Source organism: Polyodon spathula, chromosome 1 (assembly GCF_017654505.1).
Source record: "Polyodon spathula isolate WHYD16114869_AA chromosome 1, ASM1765450v1, whole genome shotgun sequence".
Classification (NCBI taxonomy): Eukaryota; Metazoa; Chordata; class Actinopteri; order Acipenseriformes; family Polyodontidae; genus Polyodon; species Polyodon spathula.
The window spans coordinates 8,528,467-8,551,331 of record NC_054534.1 but is presented as its reverse complement, the minus strand read 5'-3'; the positions used below and the strand labels follow the sequence as shown (position 1 = coordinate 8,551,331).

Here is a 22,865-nt window from a genome sequence, read left to right as displayed (position 1 = left end):
GAACCCCTAAAACAGAAAAACTGTGCCTGCAAACAACTCCGTTCAGTCACCACCGCATGTAAATATGTGAGCAGGACTATTCTATAAGCAAAAGCAATTCAGCAGAGTATAAACAGACAACAGGCTCTATTCAAATGCATCAGACTGCAATACCTCAGGTGTACATCAAATAGAATAACAGATGGGCTTCAGTGAGTTACAGGAAAATAATTTCATCCTGACGTCCGAAACAATGACGAGTTCGAAGGTCGAGTTTATAAACTGTCACAGAAACCCAAGACGGAATTGCTTTCCTGTAACTCACTGAAGAGGCCCATCTATTATTTTTTATAATACATTTATAATACCTTGTGATGCTAATATTAAAGAAGACGCGGTTCAGCACTGCAGTTTGTTTCAATGCTGTACATACGTTCTATGTTGTTATCCATTTCTCTGCGATACGAATGTACCTAGCTAAATTATATATATATAACATATTCTCCTTCTGTTGATCATTAATGAACATTTCTGTACTGTGGGTGTTGTCGAGTGATTGAGAATGAGACATTGTGGTTGAATTGAAACTTAGTCTCGAGGAGTCGAATGGGTCAAAGTTCAAGTATATTTTCCTCTAGAGGAATTATCACTTTTTGATGTCACTACTGTGGTATTAAGCTTTTTTTTTTAGAATGGCCCAGGATGCAGATATAGCCTTCACATAGATATCATCATTTTACAATCCACTGCTGGTTGGAAGCCTCCCCAAGATTCTTCCTCAAAAGCCTGGCTGATGGCTCATCCACGTACACAATGGATGGCTCAGCCTTCATCCACATTGCTCCGGCGTGTTTCCTAATTTCATCTTGCCATCTTCCTGGAGGTCGTCTTCTTGATCTCTTTAGTCTTTATATCTCTTGGGATCCAGCGATGGTCTTCTGTTCTTGCTACATGTCATTGCTACACTTTTTTTTTAACATACTTTTAAGACCTCAATACACTTAAGACTGATAAACATTACGTTTTTCATAACTACCTAAATTATCTTAAAGGGTGGTATCACAGCAAATGCTACTGTCTTGAGATTAGAGAAAGCCATTAGGACTTTAGCCTGTAAGATACTTCTGACAGGTTTAACAATTAGGTGTTTTTTTTTTTTTTTTAATCTAAAATGTGCAGCACATATGCTTCTATGTTGCAGGGATAACAATATTGCAGATGGCTTTAATCTATAGAGAGGCCATGTATGGAGACATTAAAGAAGCTTTATATTGCAAGACTAAACAAACAATAACTGAAAGCAAATGCATGCTTGTAACCAGTTGACAAAGGACTTGTAGAGTATATGTATGTATTTTTAATACATCATCATCATCATCATCATCAGTAAAGGGATTCTGCAAGACCCTGTCCAGAACAACAGGTTTCTGATCTGATCTTCACTGCACGAATGCATGCTCACTTGAGGCTGGTCCACCTAAAAGAACAGCCTGACTAAAGAAAACTGCCTGCAGATTCCCTGCTGTCCAGATAAAAAAAAAAAAAAAAAAGAGCTGTCAGATTTTAAGCTGCTGTGCCCAAAAACTCTGGCTGCAGTGAAATGCACCACTGAAAGTGTATGACATGTTACCGTTTAAAGCTGAGCAGTAAGAGATTTAGACATGGCAGGAACAGACAATGCACCACTGAAGATTTTTTTTTCCTCCTTGAACTGCAGCAAAAGTCATCAATGCAAGTTGTTTTCTCTGCTGTACCTGTGACATTATCACCTTGTTAGTTGGAGGCACATGGATCCAATCTGTAAGCCACACTTTGTGTACATTTGAACATATACAGGTACCATGAGAACCTATTATGCAATTGTTACAAAACTTTCTTTAAAGTGCTGTAGCACAAGTTTAATGCATCAAATCTCAGAGCAAGTATTTGGAGGCTGTTTGTCTGGCTGGCTGTCTATGCAATATTGCAGTTTTGCATACAGTATATCTACAGAACTTGCTTGCCGTGATGACATTTGCTTAGGACATTCTTTATGATAAAATCGGGGGACGTACTGTATGGAGACCCCATACTAGTATGGAGTTGTCTGTTTGTCACACCAGGTTTGTGAATCCAGGCCATGGTGATCAACCTTTTCACATTACTGGTGGCTCTAATTTTGGATTTACAGCACTTCCTGCAATTGTTATACACACAAAAACAAGTCTTAGAAAGTGAACTAAACCCTTCTCCTGAAGTGAAATAAGCTACAGCTTTAGTACCACTGCAATACTAAAATCAGCTAATGTCTAGTGTAAAATAATACATCAAATGAAGCCTTAATACAGTCATCAAATGTACAGCTGACAATTACAATAGATCAGGACTGTGAAAAGGGAGACCAGTGTCCAAAACCTACTGTGCATTTGCAAACATGTACTGTGAGGCTGAGAGAGACAGACAGACATGCATGCATATGCCTCAATATACCACCTCATTGCCATACTGTACAAAACATGTGATATGCACAAGGACAGGACGGTTATCCTACAATAAGTAACTTGTGCGAAGGAAAGTCTGTAAGAAGTTTCATTACAAATGGTCAATGTGTTTTCTAGGTATAAAATAAATAAATGAATACATAAATAAAATTGGAGAGGCATACACAGACAAGACGATCAGATAGCCAGATATACCCAGCAGGGAACAATTAATCAACCAAGCACAAGACCGGGACTTGAAGAGGGCAGCACCATCTCCATTCCATTTCAATTCAATACATAGCCACAAAATGCCCCCCAAAAAATGTAACTTTGCACACATTAGATAACTCGCTTGCTGTGATAAAAACACAAAGAAAATGAGACGCACTATTAAACATGAAGGTACAAAAATCTCTTCTCATCTCAACACAGTTAGTTACACACAAGTTTCAAATCTTAGTTTTAGATGCCCTTGCTGTTGTGACAAGATCAATTGAGACTGCAGCAGCTGTGCAGACAAGACCCAATGGACAGAGAACAGGACGGCTTCATGACCATGCTTTACACTGCTGCCTCCCTCACCCTGCTGGTAGAAGGTTCTTTAGGGTTGTGTTACTATAAAGAAGCTTCCCAGAACCACCCCATAGGTGGTGCTTTTGTTTCTGCACCGTCCTCCTTTAACAACTGGTTACAGAGCAGAAAATTCTTTACATCACTTCTGTAAATGCATTCATCGTGACCATGCCGTTCACTGATTCAATAATAAAGGTGTATACAGCAGTGACCAATATATTTAAACTAGCTTTCAGAAATATAACTAGAAATTTATATCACTTCAACTGAAAAGCCTTAAAATACCAACACAATCCAAGAAAAAATAAATGCATAAATACACTGGAGATCAGACAAAATCGTCTAAAAATGAAAATAAAATAAAAATAGCATAGCGATGTGAAATGTGGCTTTTGGACTGGTTTGGTTATTATTAATACTTTGATGTAGGACAAATAAATAACACCAACATAAACTAATCCAATTGACCTTCCATGTAGATAAATAGCAGAGCAGTTTCCTTCTGAACAGGAGCACTGGAAAATGAGGACAGCACAGGGGTGTGTTTACTGGCTAGGAGAGCGGATTGGATTTTTTGTCTAGACACACAAATATGAAACCATTTTTTTTTTTGTTAATCTGAAATACACTACCGGTCAAAAGTTTTAGAACACCCCCATTTTTCCAGTTTTTATTGAAATTTAAGCAGTTCAAGTCCAGTGAATAACCTGAAATGGTACAAAGGTAAGCGGTAAACTGCCAGAGGTTAAAAAAAAAGTTTAGGTTACCAAAAACTGAAAAATAATGTACATTTCAGAGTTATACAAAAAGGCCTTTTTCAGGGAACAAGTAATGGGTTAACAACTTACAGCTGTTCTGCAGCAATGGAAGTAAATTAAGCCTTGAAAGTTGATGCTAACAATTCCTACAGGTGTCCCAACTTTTGTTGATTACTTACAAACCCTCTGTCTGTATAAAAGCAGTGTTGGAACAGGCTGTGTTACTACACCCTCTTAAGCATTATTTGGACAGTATTGTACTGCAGGAAGTAGTATATTGCTATCATAATGGTGAGAAAAAGGCAATTAACAAAGGAAGACAGACAGACCATTATAACCCTTAAAAGTGTAGGTCTTTCCTTTAGAGAAATTGTAAAGAAAGCCAAGGTGTCAGTGAGTACAGTTTCCTACACCATCAAAAGGCACTTGGAAACTGGAGGAAACTCTGACAGGAAGAGGTCTGGCAGACCCAAAGCCACAACAGAATCAGAAGACAAGTTTCTGAGAGTCAACAGCTTGCGTGATAGGCGGCTCACAGAACAACAGCTTCAAGCACAGCTTAACAATGGTCGAAGTAAGCAAGTCTCAGTTTCAACTGTGAAGAGAAGACTTCAAGCTGCAGGTTTGACAGGTCGAGTGCCAGTAAGAAAGCCATTGCTAAGATGGCAAAATAAGAAAAAGAGGCTTGCCTGGGCCATGAAGCACCGCCAGTGGACTATTGAAGACTGTAAGAAGGTCTTATGGACCGATGAATCAAAATTTGAAATCTTCGGTTCATCACGTAAGGTTTTTGTACGCCGTCGAGTAGGCGAAAGGATGGTTCCCCGGTGTGTGACACCAACTGTTAAACATGGAGGAGGAAGCGTGAAGGTCTGGGGCTCTTTTGCTGGATCCAGAGTCGGCAACTTGCACAGAGTGAGTGGCACCCTGAACCAAAACTGCTTCCACAGCATTTTGCAGCGCCATGCAATACCCTCTGGTATACGCCTAATTGGTCAGGGGTTCATCCTACAGCAAGATAATGACCCAAAACATACCTCCAGGCTATGTCAGAACTACCTTAGAAGAAAAGAACAAGACGGTAGGCTTCAAATCATGGAATGGCCAGCAGTCTCCAGACTTAAACCCCATCGAGCTGGTCTGAGATGAACTGGACAGAAGGGTGAAAGCAAAGCAACCTACAAGAGCAACACATCTGTGGGAACGTCTGCAGTGTTGGGAAGAACTTTCCGAACAATATTTGATTTCCATTGTAGAAAGAATGCCACGAGTGTGTTCTGCTGTTATATCTGCAAAAGGTGGCTACTTTTGAGTCAAAAATGTAGATAATTTTGTTAAACAAAACGATTCCATGATTTATTTTTTATCTCCAATTATTTATTTGTTCTATGCTTTAATTTCAGAGTACAGAGACATTAAACTGCGTAAATTTTAATAAAAACCGGAAAAAGTAAGGTGTTCTAAGACTTTTGACCGATAGTGTACATTTACTTTAATAACAAGAAACAATAGTACATTGAAAGTATATTACCTACTGCTCGTTAACTAAATGATTCAACATAAGAAACACCCAATTCCATTACTTCAAGCAGTGTGTTATCCACCTATTCATATATCAACACCAAAAAGCAAATCTGAGCATTCCCGTGACTTGAATTGAATGATTAAATTAATTTCTCCTTCAGTCTACTACTAATTAACTTAACTCTGGTTACAAGAAGCCAGCTTGCCTATCATGCTATATTGTATCTTTTTCTAGGGCTATCAGATACACACTGAGAATTGTAGCAGATTATTTGTCCTTTTTTTAAATCAAATGGGGGGTAAAATTTGCCAGTACTTTGAAATGTTTAAAAAAGTTTGGAAAACTAAACTTAAATATGGTGCAGCAAGTAGGATCTTCCATATATGAAGAATTTCAAATATATGTACTGCAAGGCATTAACTTGGAGGGTGCAGGGTTGGGTTTGTCTCCTGAGAAAAATCAATTACTGCAATCCAGGGCACACCGTACATTTATTTAGATATCAGGTTATACATACAGATAAAACCGGTGACAGGTTTAGGTGTCAATGCATTTTTTGGAAATAGGAAAAAAAAAAAAAAAAAAAAGGACCTAGTGTTGTCTCACTACATTTCAGGAATTTTCGGTCAAACACTTCTCAGAATTTGTAGCAAAGTGATATCTATCTTGTGAACAGGATTAAATTCAGCTCAGTCAATAAGGACTCCTGTGTGTACAGTACAATCAACTAGAATGATAACTGTGAATCCTCTACAAGGTAAACTACTCGTGTGTTTATTTATTTTTATTTTTTGCCCTTTAGCCAATCAATAATTAAATCTACTTTTAGTAATCACGTGGCAAGTTGTCCTTGCAAATGTTAGAAGTATTTTCTAAGGTATTGGGCAATAACTAAAAACAACATTTGCCCTTCTCAATGTTTGCTTTTCACCGCTGGTTCAAAGTCTCTTGCCTCACAGCAACACACCCCTGGGGACAGACACGACACACAAAATAAAAAAGAGGGGTGTGACTACACTACTACTCTAAAAAGTGCTGGACTCTGGCAGCTCACTGTTAAAAATGCACATAGGAATTGAAACTTATTACCATCGTTAAGATGCAGTTTCAGTACTTTACTGTCCATGATCACCAATGGAATCCCAACCAGGCTGGAGGTTTGTGACTCTTCAACTTGCTTCCCAGGAATATTTCATATACACACACACACACACACACACATGTGTGTGTGTGTGTGTGTGTGTATATATATATATATATATATATATATATATATATATATATATATAGTCGCTCTGGAAAAAATTGAGACCACTGCAAAATTATCAGTTTCTCTGGTTTTACTATTTATAGGTATGTGTTTGGGTAAAATGAACATTTTTGTTTTATTCTATAAACTACTGACAACATTTCTCCCAAATTCCAAATAAAAATATTGTCATTTAGAGCATTTATTTGCAGAAAATGACAACTGGTCAAAATAACAAAAAAGATGCAGTGTTGTCAGACCTCGAATAATGCAAAGAAAATAAGTTCATATTCATTTTTAAACAACACAATACTAATGTTTTAACTTGAAGAGTTCAGAAATCAATATTTGGTGGAATAACCCTGATTTTCAAGCACAGCTTTCATGCGTCTTGGCATGCTCTCCACCAGTCTTTCACATTGATGTTGGATGACTTTATGCCACTCCTGGCGCGAAAATTCAAGCAGCTCAGCTTTGTTTGATGGCTTGTGACCATCCATCTTCCTCTTGATCACATTCCAGAGGTTTTCAATGGGGTTCAGGTCTGGAGATTGGGCTGGCCATGACAGGGTCTTGATCTGGTGGTCCTCCATCTACACCTTGATTGACCTGGTTGTGTGGCATGGAGCATTGTCCTGCTGGAAAAAACAATCCTCAGAGTTGGGCAACATTGTCAGAGCAGAAGGAAGCAAGTTTTCTTCCAGGACAACCTTGTACTTGGCTTGATTCATGCGTCCTTCACAAAGACAAATCTGCCTGATTCCAGCCTTGCTGAAGCACCCCCAGATCATCACCGATCCTCCACCACGTCACAGTGGGTGCGAGACGCTGTGGATTGTAGGCCTCTCCAGGTCTCCGTCTAACCATTAGATGACCAGGTGTTGGGCAAAGCTGAAAATTGGACTCATCAGAGAAGATGACCTTACTCCAGTCCTCTACGGTCCAATCCTTATTGTCTTTTGCAAACCTCAGCCTGGCTCTTCTTTGCTTCTCATTGATGATGGGCTTTTTTCTAGCTTTGCACGACTTCAGCCCTGCCCCTAGGAGCCTGTTTCGAACCGTCCTCGCCGTGCACTTCACCCCAACTGCCGTTTGCCATTCTTTTTGTAGGTCACTTGATGTCATCCTACGGTTGCCGAGTGACATTCGAATGAGTTGGCGGTCATCCCGGTCCGTGGAGAGTCGTTTTCTCCCTCTGCCGGTCTGTAGCTTTGTTGTCCCCAATGTGTGCTGCTTGACCTTGTTCTTATGAACCGCCGTCTTTGAAATTTTAAGGATGGAAGCAACCCGACGCTCACTGTATCCCTCTGCCAGTAAAGCCAGAATTGAACCCTTCTTTTCCTTTTCAACTCTTTGGGCATGGTCAATTGTTATTTTTTTATTCCAATTACTTTTGAGTTACTACTAGCACTGTTTTGCCACCCAGCTGGTCCTACTGCAAGAGGATAGAGATGACCACAGGAGTGGTTTTTATACTTTTCCTCGTTAAATAAGATTTGGTTCAGGTGATCCCCTAATCAGTACCTCATTCAGTAGAATGAGGTGTGCCTGTGTTGGAATTCAACAGACACTGGAATGTAATGGCTGCCATACATGTAGAGATGCTGATTTAAGAAAAATTTGCAGTGGTCTCAATTTTTTCCAGAGCTGTATGTGTGTGTGTGTGTGTTTATATATATAATGAAAAATCCTTGCAACTCACGTCGTTCGTTGCCCCTTTAAAAGCAGACCCAGGAGTCAGAAATTCATTTTTCAGCACTTATGCGCTATTTTTAATAAACACAAATGAATACAAACAAAACAGAAACAAACACCTAGCTCTCTCTTGGAGCTCTGACTAAACATTAACGGGAACCTAGCTAAGCACTCAGGACGGCTAAGCCGTTTACCTGATACCAACACCAAAACACAAACTCACACTTGCTTCACTCAGCACTCGCTGCGATACGACTGAACACACACGCAGTCGGGCTCTTCACTCAGCAGCCTTGAGCACACTGGCTGCCTCTCAAATACCCTGCACCTGGCTCCAATTTACAATTAGCACCAGGTGCAGGGGATTATCTAAACCATAAAACAATTAACACAATTTAAACCCTTAGCCCACTCACCCAACAGTGCATTCTCACAAGGTTTTAGCAGGGAGGAATTTTAACCCCCTCCCTGCTATCTCATATATATTATATATATATATATATATATATATATATATATATATATATATATATATATATATATATATATATTATATAGGGGTGCAACAATTAAATCGATGCATTGATTACTGATTTTTCCGAGCTCAGATTACATTTGGTGAATCGATGCATTGAATTAGTACCTAGTTTTAAGTCTCCTGTTGCAGGTTTGCATTAAAACCTTGCGTGTGAGTGTGCTTCTTCTAGTGGTAGTACGGTAGAGTAGCGCGTTGCTAGGATACACACTTCAAACTTACATTACACATTGGATAAGACTAAATCAGAAGTAGGCCAAGTACTCCTTTTTATTTATTTATTTTAAATTAAAGCAACACAAAAAAAAAAAAAAAAAAAAAAAAAAAAAAAAAAAAAAATCTATTAACTCTACCCACTACATTTTGTTTCAAAGCATGTCATGTTTGTATTATGTGTCAATATCATAGAACAAGAAGCTGAATTTAGTATGATAGTTACATTTGTCAGGGTTTGCGAGATTAATTCAAATGCTTTGCTTTTGGACATAAAATGTAAACTGTATTGAACAACCATAGGTCTGAAATTATTTGTGTGCTGTGTGATCCAGTGGTTAAAGAAATGGGCTTGTAACTAGGAGGTCCCTGGTTCAAATCTCGGCTCACTCACTGACAAAAGACATTCAATTTTAAGGTGGTTCCCAGGAATAGCAGTAATCATGTCCAGTTGTGTTGTTCCCATTCATGAGTTTATAATCTAAAAAGCACAAGCACATGATTCCTAGTATATTGACTGAAACACCACAGTACAAGGAGGGTGTGGAAAGCAAACACGTTCATCCACACAGCTTTTTATTTTTGGGAATGTTCAGTTGATTTGATACTGGAGAATCTCACTGTAGCTGTTCTTCTACCGCATGTGAACTGTAATCAATGTAAATCGGAAATAAATCCTTCTAGGCATTCACAAGCTGCAGTGCAACCAGTGCCAAGATCTCCTAATCTCTTTCAAGGAGACATGTTAAAAGTATGTCTCTTTGGTTCACACAGTACAAGAAGCATCTCAAAGTGAACAGATCTGTTTGGAGATTGTGTTCTTAGGGTTCAGAAGCGACCCGGTAGCAGGAGAGGAAGAGATCAAACTGATTTAGGAGGTAGGGGCCCTGTGTTGCAAAGGCCCTGAAGATGTCACTTCCTCCAGCCCAGAGCTCTGTCACAGGGGCACAGTGACACTTACCACAAACCCCTGATCTGTAGAAGCAGGCGTGGCACAGACAAGCCTCAGGCAACTACATGAGAAATAAAGGAACTGCAAAAGCAAAAGGACTCCTTTGCACTTATTCAGTTATAGCATTCGAGCAATTCCAGAAACACTCCTCTCTTTAAAGCCTCCCCACACGACCCGGTTACAGTACGCTCCTGACCACTAATTTGCATGCCTGTAGGGAAAGAACTAGCATTAGCATTCTATACACTTACAGGACACAAGATGCACTGCACTTTCAATTTAGCAAGTAGGCCAACTTCCATTGACAGTCCCCGCACAGACCATCATGTAGCAAAGTACATGCTTAAATAAAAAACACTGGCTGTCAATGCGTACACTGAAAATGCCATTGACAGGAACAAGATTCTCCACCAGCACTATGTGAAAACACTGTTTTAACATGACATGGAGGACACTACATTTTAGTGCTGGGACAAACATCCGAATATTCAAATGTATATTTTTTGGCATGTATTCGGATACAAAAAGTTTGTATTCGCTAGAAATGACAAAAATACCTTGCACTTATTTACTGCCTCACCTAAATTTGCGCGACAGTTCCAAAAAATGGCAAAGGAAAGAGCTGTGTGATACGTGAGATTAATAAATTGTATTTAAAAAAAAAAAAAAAACCCACAGAATCAACACAGCAGTTCTTGAGCCTATATTTAAAAGTTTTACAGCAAAAAGTAAACAAACCAGATTATAGGCGCACACACATACTGATCTCTAGGAAAAGCCATCTGGGATAAAAATGCGTTGTGCTGCTTTAGAGCAAGCCAGAATCTCATGAGACAGAAAAAAAGGTAAGCACGTCATTCTGAAATGCCTCGCTTAAACACTACCCAACTTCCTGAAAATGTTGTATAGTGATTTTTATATAGATTGTATATATTTTGTTGTGACTTTGCTATGTGGAACGTAATAAAACGAGAACCAAAACAGTGAGTTTTATCCCCCTTCACTTTACAACACCATTTCCACCTTTGTTTTATTCAAAGTGTTTAATTGTTAAATTTCAGTTTTCATTTGCTTGTTCAGCACAAGTAAACCTCATGTTATTACTTTATGAAAACAGGTCGATGGCCAGTTTACTGTGAAGAAATGGCAAGGAATGAAAAAAAAGAGAAATAATGTGTTTACGTACTATTTATTTCGGGAATAAACAAAACAACGTTTAACTTGTACTGCTATTTGGCATCCTTTGTTTTGTAGTTAATTCACTGGGATAAAGTAAGTCCTACACAACTTATTCTTTACTCCTGGGATATTTTTTTCTATGTTAACATGTTACACAGTGTAAGGTCTTGCTGTAAAATAAAGGCGCACACACAAGGCCAAGGCCACGCCCCCTGCCTCTGCCTGCATTCACAGCAATGCAATGGCTTTTATTACTTTTTGAAAAACAACGAATATCTAAACTAATATTTAAATTGAGCGAATATCCGAACATGAAAATCCTGTGTTAGTCGCAGCACTACTGCATTTTGATTGGACTCAAGTGCTGCAAATAGAGTGCCTTTAGTATAAAAGGTGGATCCTGTTTGCCTGCTACAGTGAAATCCAGGACTCTGATAGAAATTAGAAACTCTACAAGGTGCAAGAAAGCAAATGAAGATCTAATGTGTAGCTCCAATTGGAACGATGACTGCTAACCCATAGCCTCTCAAGTGATGACCTGTACATACATTTCAAACCTGCTTTTACAGAGAGTATTCCTGATTTCCAAGCATTGTTGCCGTCGGGGTCACATCCACATTGTTGATACAGCAGGAATCTGTGGCTTGTATTTCAAAACAACTTTCAGCTGTGGTCAGTTCCACAAGGGAAGGGGTTAATAACGGTGATGTAGACAGTGTTCGCATTTATAAAACATTCACCAACATCTTTATAAACATTTAAAAGTACAAAATAAATATATAAAGTGTTCATGGTACTGAAAGTGAATACATTGGGACTGTGCAATTCAGCTTCAGAACATGGGGTATTTCAGATATAAAGGGTAAACACACTAGTTTACACTCCCAACAACTACTGGGCCAGCTGGTCATGCGATTTCTCCTGTGGCTGGGTGAAGTGATGATCTGGGCATTTGTTAAGTACTGTACGATTGCTGTGTTGATGTCTTTCAGTTTTGAGGAAGATAAACATGCAGGACACAGGTAAAGGGTTAACAATAAGTAATTAATTCTCTGTTGTGAAACACAGTAATCTAAACCAGGGTTACTGTGGAATGAAAAGAGACAACATGCTTGTATGTCTCAACACCCCAATGAGACTGAAGACCTGGCAGATATGCAGCATGTTAAACGCTAATCCGCCTGCTTCTAAAATTCTACATTCTTATCTTGTCTCATGTATAGTAATTCGGCAAACTGATCTCAAGTCTGTGGAGTAGTTTAACACCAAACCATATGTTTAAGATTGAGGAAGACAGATTCAAACAGATGAATATAAATTAAAAAAACACTGATAAAACACTGGTAAACATTTGCCAAATCATTGTAAAAGTTTCTTCTAGCACAACCTTAAAAATGTAGTGTTTATTTACACTAGTTAATGTGTTTAAAACTCAAGTGTTGGATTCAGTTAATTAGCAGTCACTCGAATGCACAGGTTTCAGGAACGTTATCAGTAAGAGTAGCTACTGCACATGTGACTTGAAACCAAGGCGATCCCAGATAATACAAGGTCAAGGGTGAGGCCACTGTACATTTTCTCCAGCCAGCCTCAACAAAAGAGCTGCCTCTCTATCAGCATGTAGAAAGTCTAAAGGCTCACCAGCAAGCACTTCAGGGTTAGTACAATAAATGTAGACTTGCAGCTGACAAGAAAAAAATGATTTAAAAAAGTGACATGCCTTGCAGCTGGAACAAGACATTCCTACCCAAGACCTCCATCCAACTGGACACAAGCAATTCCAGCTTCCCTGCAGGCACAGTATGGGGTCAGCTCCGAGAAAAGGAAACAATACAAACAGCTACAATTTAACAGCACGTCGATATGGAAACTCCTGTTTGTAGACGTTTTTAAAATCCAGGACCTTGGCAATTTGTTTTGTTATGGCCTCCAGCGTTAGCAGGCGTTTGTTTTCTAACAGCTCTGCTGAACAAATATTTCAAAAAGCCTGTGAGGTTGAATTGGGATTCAACAGAAAAATCCCATTTTCATTTCAAGATACTGTCAAACCAAATAGTACTCTATATCATTTGGGCGAACCATACAATAAGCAGCAAGTAGCATATTCATTGTCCCCATTTCTTGTTTTATTTATGCATGTAACATGCTGTATGTACGTCTAGGGCTGTTAAAACCATTTTCATCACAGTGTTACAACCGTGAACCACAGTTTTCTTTTCACCTGGATAACAACTGCCCTGTTTACACAGTTTCGTTTTTTCTCTCTTTTGCATGCAGTCCCAAAACACAGCCTTGTTGTTTCCTACTTGGGATATCATGCAACACAGCGTCATCATACCCAGAAAGGCATTGTGCACAGAGCCCTGGGTTTATATCAAACAATGATAACACTACAGCACTCGTGGGGTGGGCAATTCACAACTCAAGCAGTGCTCAAGGAGAGGGATTTCTAAACTACCATTTCTGTTTTTCTTGATATGTATTTTCCTTAATGATTTAGATTCTGGTATAGTAAGCAAACTTGTTAAATTTGCAGACGACACAAAAGTAGGAGGAGTGGCAAACACTGTTGTAGCAGCAAAGGTCATTCAAAATGATCTAGACAAGATTCAGAACTGGGCAGACACATGACAAATGACATTGAATAGAGAAAAGTGTAAGGTACTGCATGCAGGAAATAAAAATGTACATTATAAATATCATATGGGAGATATTGAAATTGGAGAAGGAATATATGAAAAAGACCTAAGAGTTTTTGTTGACTCAGAAATGTCTTCATCTAGGCAATGTGGGGAAGCTATAAAAAAGGCTAACAAGATGCTCGGATACATTGTGAAAAGTGTTGAAATTAAATCAAGGGAAGTAATGTTAAAACTGTACAATGCACTAGTAAGACCTCATCTTGAATATTGTGTGCAGTTCTGGTCACCTCGCTATAAAAAAGATATTGCTGCTCTAGAAAGAGTGCAAAGAAGAGCGACCAGAATTATTCCGGGCTTAAAAGGCATGTCATATGCAGACAGGCTAAAAGAATTGAATCTGTTCAGTCTTGAACAAAGAAGACTACGTGGCGACCTAATTCAAGCATTCAAAATTCTAAAAGGTATTGACAGTGTCGACCCAAGGGACTTTTTCAGCCTGAAAAAAGAAACAAGGACCAGGGGTCACAAATGGAGTTTAGACAAAGGGGCATTCAGAACAGAAGACAGGAGGCACTTTTTTGCACAGAGAATTGTGAGGGTCTGGAATCAACTCCCCAGTAATGTTGTTGAAGCCGACACCCTGGGATCCTTAAAGAAGCTGCTTGATGAGATTCTGGGATCAATAAGCTACTAACAACCAAAAGAGCAAGATGGGCCGAATGGCCTCCTCTCGTTTGTAAACTTCATGTTCTTATGTTCTCTATGTGCAGTGGCAGTACATGGCTAGTGACTTCTTCACTGCATGAAGCCCTCTATGTGCAGTAGCAATGCACTGCTGGCACGAGTGCTTTGCATGTTTCTTCAGGCTCCAGCCACTGGTAAAATATTTTGCATCTCAGGACAGCAAAGGAGCTCGAAACGTTTTGATTATGAGCAACCCTGGGAAACAAATAACCAAAATATTCTGCAAACCTAAACAGACCTGTTGGTACAGCTGCTACAGTAAGCAGACCCTCTTCAGTTCCAGTAGCAGTTCACACAGCACATGGTCATGCTACTGGCACACCAACACAAACTGTGGTTTGTGCAGCAATGTTGATAAGCCTTTAAATTGACAAAAATGACTCAACATGTGCAGCATCCTCCCATTTCCTACTTTATACAGTCAGCAGTAACACTTTTTTTAAAACATCTTTATTAAAAGTATCGTCTTCCCCATTCTGAGTTTCATTTGGCTTCTCTATTCTTCATTTAATAAAAGGAAACATGAAAACCGTTACAAACCACGAACACCCTCTTCCTTCAGTGATGGAGGATGTGCTCAGGCGGTTACCAGGCAGCCTGTGATGCACAAACTATTGGACACCTTCACTGCAAACTCAGCCAAAAAGTGTGCCACTTTGTAAAAGTTTCTTTTGAACTTACTGTTTGGCCTCCTCTAGGTGACACAAATACTCGTATGCAATGTTCTGCCGTCTCCTCTCATCCATCTCCTCTGCAGAGAGCCTCTCATCATCCACAATAGCTGAAAAAACAAAAGGAAAGAGTGAACATTTAGTACAAGTCAAGCCTGCAATGCTTCTGTTTTCTGTTGTTCACTAGAATACCTGCCACAGATTCCCACGTACTTTATTCTGTAAACAAATGGTTATTTCTGCTAGTCTAGGATCACCGGCCAGACAGACAGACTTCTCTCCTAATGTACTGGAGAAGAACTGATGACTAAGTCGTAAAATGCCAGCCAGGATAGCGTTTTATTGAGACATGGTTTTTTACTGTTGGGGTTGCGGGTGTACAGTACAGCTGACATTTTTTGAAGAAAGACAGGTAATGTTCTGGCTTTACAGTATAGCCTTCTTTCAGACACAATAAGCTACAGAAGACAGTAATTGGGTGCAGGTTTCACAGGGATGAAATGGCACTTCATTACACGACCTGCACTCCCATTGCCAATGCACTCAGCCCCCTCCACCCCCGTCCTCCACACATTTAACTAGAGCCCTACAGAACAAAGCCTTATTACTGACTGCCTGCTGCCACTGTTTTACTGCAGAACTGAAACTCGTCTGGTAGATTCTGGAAACAAAATTCAATTTAGAACCCTCCTGTACCACTTGCCTTCAGAAAAAGAACAGAAAAAAAATTAAATAAAAACAAAAAAATATATATGTTATTATCCGCCTCTTATTATAAATAAATGTGTAAAACATACCCTTTTGTAACCCTCTACTACTCTGGTACTGGTTCTGCCATTTGGTGCTGCTTGCATACTCAACAGGTAGGCCTACATATTGAACACTTTATGCTGAAACACCTGTCCAATGTTTACAATTACTAAAACCATAACTTCACAACAGCAAGATTTGCTTGATTTCTTAGAGCTTCTTAATTGTGTGTGTGTCATATATATATATATATATATATATATATATATATATATATATATATATATATATATATATATATATATATATATATATATATATATATATATATATATTATATACACACACACACTGTGTGTAAAGTAACACCTGTTCTTTCCATGAAGTAGACTGACCAGGTGAATCCAGGCGATAGCTATGATCCCTTATTGATGTAACCTGTTAAATCCACTTCAATCAGTGTAGATGAAGGGGAGACAGGTTGAAGAAGGATTTTTAAGCCTTGACACAATTGAAACATGGAGTGCCATTCAGAGGGTAAATGGGCAAAACAAAAGATTTAAAGTGCCTTTGAACGGGGTACTGTAGTAGGTGCCAGGCGCGCTGGTTTGAGTGTGTCAAAAACTGCAACGCTGCTGGGTTTTTCACGCTCAACAGTTTCCCGTGTGTATCAAGGATGGTCCACCACCCAAAGGACATCCAGCCAACGGCAGACCAGTGGTCGAAAACGGTTCATTGATGAAAGAGGCCAAAGGAGGCTGACACGAATTGTGCAGAGCAACAGACGGGCTACAGTTAGTCAACTGACAGTCCAGTACAACACTGGTGCCGAAAGACCCATAAAAGAATGCACAATTCGTCGTACCTTGACACGAATGGGGTATGGCAGCCGACGACCTAACAGAGTTCCACTTCTTTCAGCAAAACACAAGAAACTGCGGATGCAGTGGGCTAAGCAACGAAAACAATGGACACTAGAGGAATGGAAAAACATTGCCTGGTCTGATGAATCCCTATTCCTGCTGTTCACGCTGATGGGAGGACTAGGGTATGGAGAAAACCACGAGTATATGCATCCATCGTATTGCGTGTCAACATTGCAGGCTGGTGGTGGTGGTGGTGTGGGGTGTGTTTTCATGGCACACATTGGGCCCCTTAATAAAAGTGGAGCAACCTTTGAATGCCACAGGATATCTGAACATCATTGCCAATCAGGTACATCCCTTCATGGCAGCAGTGTATCCATCTGCTAATTGATTTTTCAGCAGGATAATGCCACAGGCTAGGATTGCCCAGGAATGGTTCCACGAACATGACAGTGAATTCAGCTTACTGCAGTGGCCTGTCCAGTCACCAGATATCACTCCAACTGAGCATCTGTGGGATGAGATGGAACGAGCTATTCGGAGTAGAGATTCACTACCAGCCAACTTGACACAACTGTGGGAAACACTGGAATCAACATGGGCCTGTGGAACGCTTTCAACGCCTTGTAGAATCCATGCTCTGACGAATTGAGGCTGTTTTGAGGGCAAAAGGGGGTGCAACTCAATATTAGGAAGGTGTTCCTAAATGTTTTGTACACTCAGTGTGTGTGTGTGTGTGTGTGTGTGTGTGTGTGTGTGTGTGTGTGTGTATATATATATATATATATATATATATATATATATATATATATATATATATATATATATATATATATATATATATATATATATATATATATATATATATATATATATATATATATAGCCCTTCAGTTTTCCCCTCCCCATACTTTTCCACAGTTAGGTTGCTATGTAATTATACTGTATAGTGACATTAGCAAAAGCACAGGACCAAGATTGAATACCTGACTACAGTACTGCACATGTACTGAAGGCTGTATATAAACTTAAAATAAGACTAGCAGATTTAGATCAGAATATTTCTTTCTTCATATTTGCATGATGTGTCACAGCCTACTCAAATGCATGCACATGAATTTAGAATATTAAAAAACAATATGCCTTAGACTGAACAACTCAAAACACATTATCCAGCTACAGGAAGAATGCCTGCCTGCTCAAAAGCTTTCAACCTTGACAACATTAAAAGCTCCTTTCTGAATGTCTTCATTTACTGCCAGAACAATCTATTCCATCAATCAGTGGCATTTCTTGAGCGCTAGTACAAGAGCAGATAATATCCAAAAGGCTCAGTCACCTGATCTTGCACGGTCACTGGAGCCAGAAAGCAAGCCATTTCTGAAGCTCTATACAGTCACACAAAAATGGCTGGGCCACAGCTTACAAATCTTGTTGCTAAGCTACTATACTGTTTCATGTTTGAAAAAAAATTTAAATAAAAAACACTTAAATTCACTGGCTGCAGGAGACACATCTACTTGTACACTGCAAGCAGGCACAAGAAAAAAAAAAAAGCGTCATCCCTTTACCTGTTTCCAGGTAGCTACCTATTAAACATCAAACCTGCCCAGAAACAAACCATGTAGTAAAAAGGTACTGGACCTAGGCTCCTAAATCACTGACAGCACAACATGATGGCAATCACAATGCGGTCGGCGGTTCCAGCACATGTGCTGTACATTACAGTACTGTATCTTGATACTGGGAAAACATTTAGTTTCACTATGTAGTGCTTTCTACAGAAACTACAACACTGGGTATTTGTGAACAAAAACAAAGCATTCCCAGGGGCCATAATGGCAACTCCAATAGAATGGTTGGTAAACATGAAACAAAGTGGATTTGTGAATTGGACTGGAAGTAGTACAATACTAAGTGTTTTCAGTACTGTGAGCGGTTTCTGGAATACGGCAGGATGTTAAATGTAGACGCAAAACATTCAATTTTTACCGGACATCAATAATCCAAGGTGAGCGAGAGAATTATAGGAGACAGTAGCCAAGTGAAAAGACCTCAACATGGCAGCTGCACTGGCATCTAAACCTGTATAAGAAAACAATAGCAGTGCTTGGAACCAGGGAGGTATCTCAATAGTAACAGAGGGAGTCCCTTACGGGGGTGCTGAACACTGCAATACCCAACGGGAAAAGCTACTTATTTATAAAACTAGATTCAGTTTCTTGCACAAGACACTTTTTGCCTGTCCGGCAACACAAAACGTACTGCACAAGAAAAAATCGTCTTGCGAGGCTGGGTTTAAAAAAATAAGGCTAGAGGGGTGGCTAAGTATTGCATCACATGTGATACAGAAAATGTTCATGACAGGGTTAAACAGACTGCAGATAGCGACTGCACTGCACAAACGAGCAAATCATAAAGCAAATTCAAACAGCACCTATACCGTAGATGTACAAATGCAAACTGCTGAAAGCAAGGTTATGCATGCCTATCCTATAGCACTCATCATCAAGAGGGGCTGAGCTTTGTTTTGACAGTTCAAGCTATAAAAAAAATAAGTACATAAGCGACCCTGTTTAGCACTGTGTGCTCTGTTTGCCACTAACACAGCAGAATAGAGATCATCATTTTAAAACCCTATCCTTTAAGAACAAGGTAAAGCAAACAGGATGTGCACTGTAAAAAAAAAAAAAATACCGTATTTGTACTGTAAATGTACCTTAATACAACTGTATTGGTAGATTAATTCTAGGTACATTTCCGTATTTTTTAAAAAGGTGCATAATTGTTTTACGTATTTTGCACCAGTGGTGGGCAACAACATGAAAATGTTACAGGTAGTGGACAAAAAAATGTAAACACCAATGTAAAGTCACTTAATAGGGCATTGAGCCACCACATGTGGCCAGTACAGCCTGTATGCGCCGTTGCAGAGAGTCTACCAGTCTCCCAGGGATGCTGCACCATTTTTCCACGAGAAAGTCAATCAACTCACGCCTGGTTGATGGAGGTGGAAATGCGGTCTCAGGTGTCGTTCCAGAATATCCCATAAATGCTCGATTGGGTTCAGATCTGGTGACTAAGAAGGCCATGACATATGGATAACATCAGTATCATGCTCATCAAACCGTTGGGTGACCACACGTGCTCTGTGGATAGGGGTATTGTCATCCTGCCCCCCCCGACAGGAAAGAAATGCTAATCCCACAACTTTACTTTAAGTTTTGTTTGTGCCGAGATTTTCTACCAAGATTTAATACGCAAAACAAAGTGCTGTTTGTTATATCTTAATATCTTTATTTTTATATAGCACCTTTCATAGTGGACCACCATCACAAAGCACTTTACAGAGGTAAGCTGTGAACTGTGCATTATATGGAGTCACTTAAAATAGGACATTGATTTAACAACTCATCAGGATGGAGCACAAGGAGGTTAAGTGACTTGCTCAGGGTCACACAGTGAGTAAGCCAGTGGCAGAGGTGGGATTTAAACCAGTGACCTTCTGGTTACAAGCCCTGGACTTTAACCACTGGACCACACTGCCGCCTGTCATGTTCAACATGATGTGCCTGAGCCACCTATAAAACACGCAGCTACGACAGGCACACTTGCTTTACGCAAACAGAGCCCTCCATAAGCTAATACAGAGTGTGGACTGACGCAAACACAGTGCAGGTCAGTTTGTACTCATTATGTTCCGAGAAGTTACAGGATTTCTAACTGGATTCTTGTCTGAGACAAGCACCCTGCAACTACATCTTTTACAATGAGTCCAACACCTAATGAGCATCTAGTGAACGAGAACATTACTTAACAGCGTGACTGCATTTTAAGACAAGCAGCCATCTACCCTGTGATCCCATCAGCCCCATCTTAAAATAACAATGAATCACCCCTGCTTCAGGGCTACACATAAAAAAGTAACTTGCACTCAATTGTGTGCCTTTTCAGTACAAACTCACACAGATAAATTCTGTTTATTTGAGCACAGAACTGGGCTGATAGAATCACACAAAACAGACTGCGTACTGACTAGAAAGCCATTACAGGTTATGTATCTTTACCCATAAACCTGGCAGCGCAGCGACAAAAAGGGCTGTTCCTCATTGTATGATACCCACAGGCGAGCTTGACCAAGAAAACCATACAGCGGCACAGCTGTGTACACAGGAGTACGAGCACAGTAGTTGAGAATGTTATAGTATGTATCATCCTGAAACTAAAAAGTCACATGACCACTATATGTCAGCCATCACCAAAGACAATGGTATCATTAGGTTTTGTAGACGAGTTTCCATAACCATTAATGTGCCACCCGGAACAGTTGTGAGAGAGACGATCTATACCTATAAGACACTCCGTTGCACTGAAGCCAGCATTCCAGATAAGGTTTTGGGTAATTTAGCCCCTAATTTTAACACAGAGAGTAAAATGTATTTTCAGGGGGTAAAATGCAACATTACCTTGAAATCATGAGTAATCTCGATAAATACTGTAAATCTTTAATGGTAATGGTTTAGGTGCATTCCATTTCACTGCAATATTACTTTGAACTACTGTACAAACACACGTGTGTTCTACAAGGTTCTTTGGCTCAGTGCTTTTTTTTTTGCATAGACTGCAAACTAATTACGTTACATTTTAAGATCCACATCTTAAGCTCAATGAACGTGTTACCACTTCAATACAAAGCAATACAATAAGGAAATGCATTAATACATTTTAAAACAATTTGTTTAACATTATAGGCACTATATATTTTTAGCGGTTGCCTCTGACTATGGTTCCAGTTGGATTTGTAGCTGGACTGGAGTGTTTATGCTTCTACCTGTGTAGCTCAAATCTTTTCTTATTATTATTGCGACTGGCTGCAAAGACAACAGGGCTAGCCAGAAATTGGACAATGTTGGGTTGGTTTTTCTTGTGTACAGTTTCCTGAATACACTGCATTCTGGGAGATGTAGTTGTTAGTGGAAGCTTTCGGGCAGGCAGATAAACTGTGCAGCACAACAGCTATGTATATTTTTACGCATTAAATTTAAATTTAGTGTGCATTATGGATTTTTTTAATGCGTAAAAACTGCAGGTATGCAGATTATCTGGACCGCTGGTTGTAGTAATACTAAAAAACCTTGCTGTATGTAACTTTAATACATTACTGCACACTACTATTCACACCATACAGCTGCCTATGCCTGACAGCTGGGTAAACAAACAGAGCACGGTCCCTCCAGCTCAGAGCAGCGATGCAGGACCTCTTTCTGCACCCCATGTCCAGTTAACAGCATCAGGGCATCCTTTCTGTTAGGAGTGCATTCTCCCAGCAGAATACAAGACAGGACTCCGCCTCCTCCAGGCTACACTTCATTAAGTTTATTACTCAAGTTCCTGTATAACAGACACTGCTTAGCATGCAAGGTACTGTGTAACACAGCAAAGCACAGGCAACGGAAACCATGCCAGCTTCCCACACTGCCCCTTCAAACCTACCCAAACGAGCTGCTCTAGAACATAGAGAAGGATTATTTGGGTGGCGCTCTCCACAGCAAGCAGGTGACTGGGCTAGCTTGAATTTGTGCGATTGCTGCTCTCCACCTGGCAGCTTCCAAAGCATTTGCACAGAGTAGCAGTCAGGACACATTCACAACAGCAGGTACAACACTTGTATTGTTTCAAGTGCAATGGTGAATGAGTCCAAATCAACACCCTGAATCCACAGCCTCAGCTGGGTATCCACACCTGCTTGCTGCAGAGAGCTCAGTGTGAACAGCAGGTTCATCCAGCTACAGCATTGTCTCAATGCGTGGGTCCAGGTACTGTAGCATTCAGTCAACTGAGCAAAACTGTAAAGACCACATTTAGGTTTTTTATTTTCTTCATAAGCACACCGACCTGAGTTCTACTTGTCACTGTATTTATTGTGGGGGTTTTATTTATTTATTTATTTTGAAACACACTGGCCTGAGTTCTACTTGTTTTTTTTCCCTCCCAGAAAGTCCAAAGAGAAAACCCTAGAACAGTGTTCTATTTTTATAAACACAAAAAAAATGCTACAGAGTCCTTGAAAAA

General features: G+C 39.7%; 1 protein-coding gene across 1 annotated transcript in view; it reads right to left on the bottom strand.

Moving 5' to 3' along the window:
* LOC121313565 (ras GTPase-activating-like protein IQGAP1) overlaps nucleotides 1–22,865 on the bottom strand; it is a 93,846-nt gene that overhangs the window by 66,929 nt on the left and 4,052 nt on the right. The window contains exon 2 of the mRNA XM_041246245.1: nucleotides 15,188–15,287. Coding sequence (XP_041102179.1) covers nucleotides 15,188–15,287 — 100 coding nt within the window. The remainder of the gene's footprint in view (nucleotides 1–15,187; nucleotides 15,288–22,865) is intronic.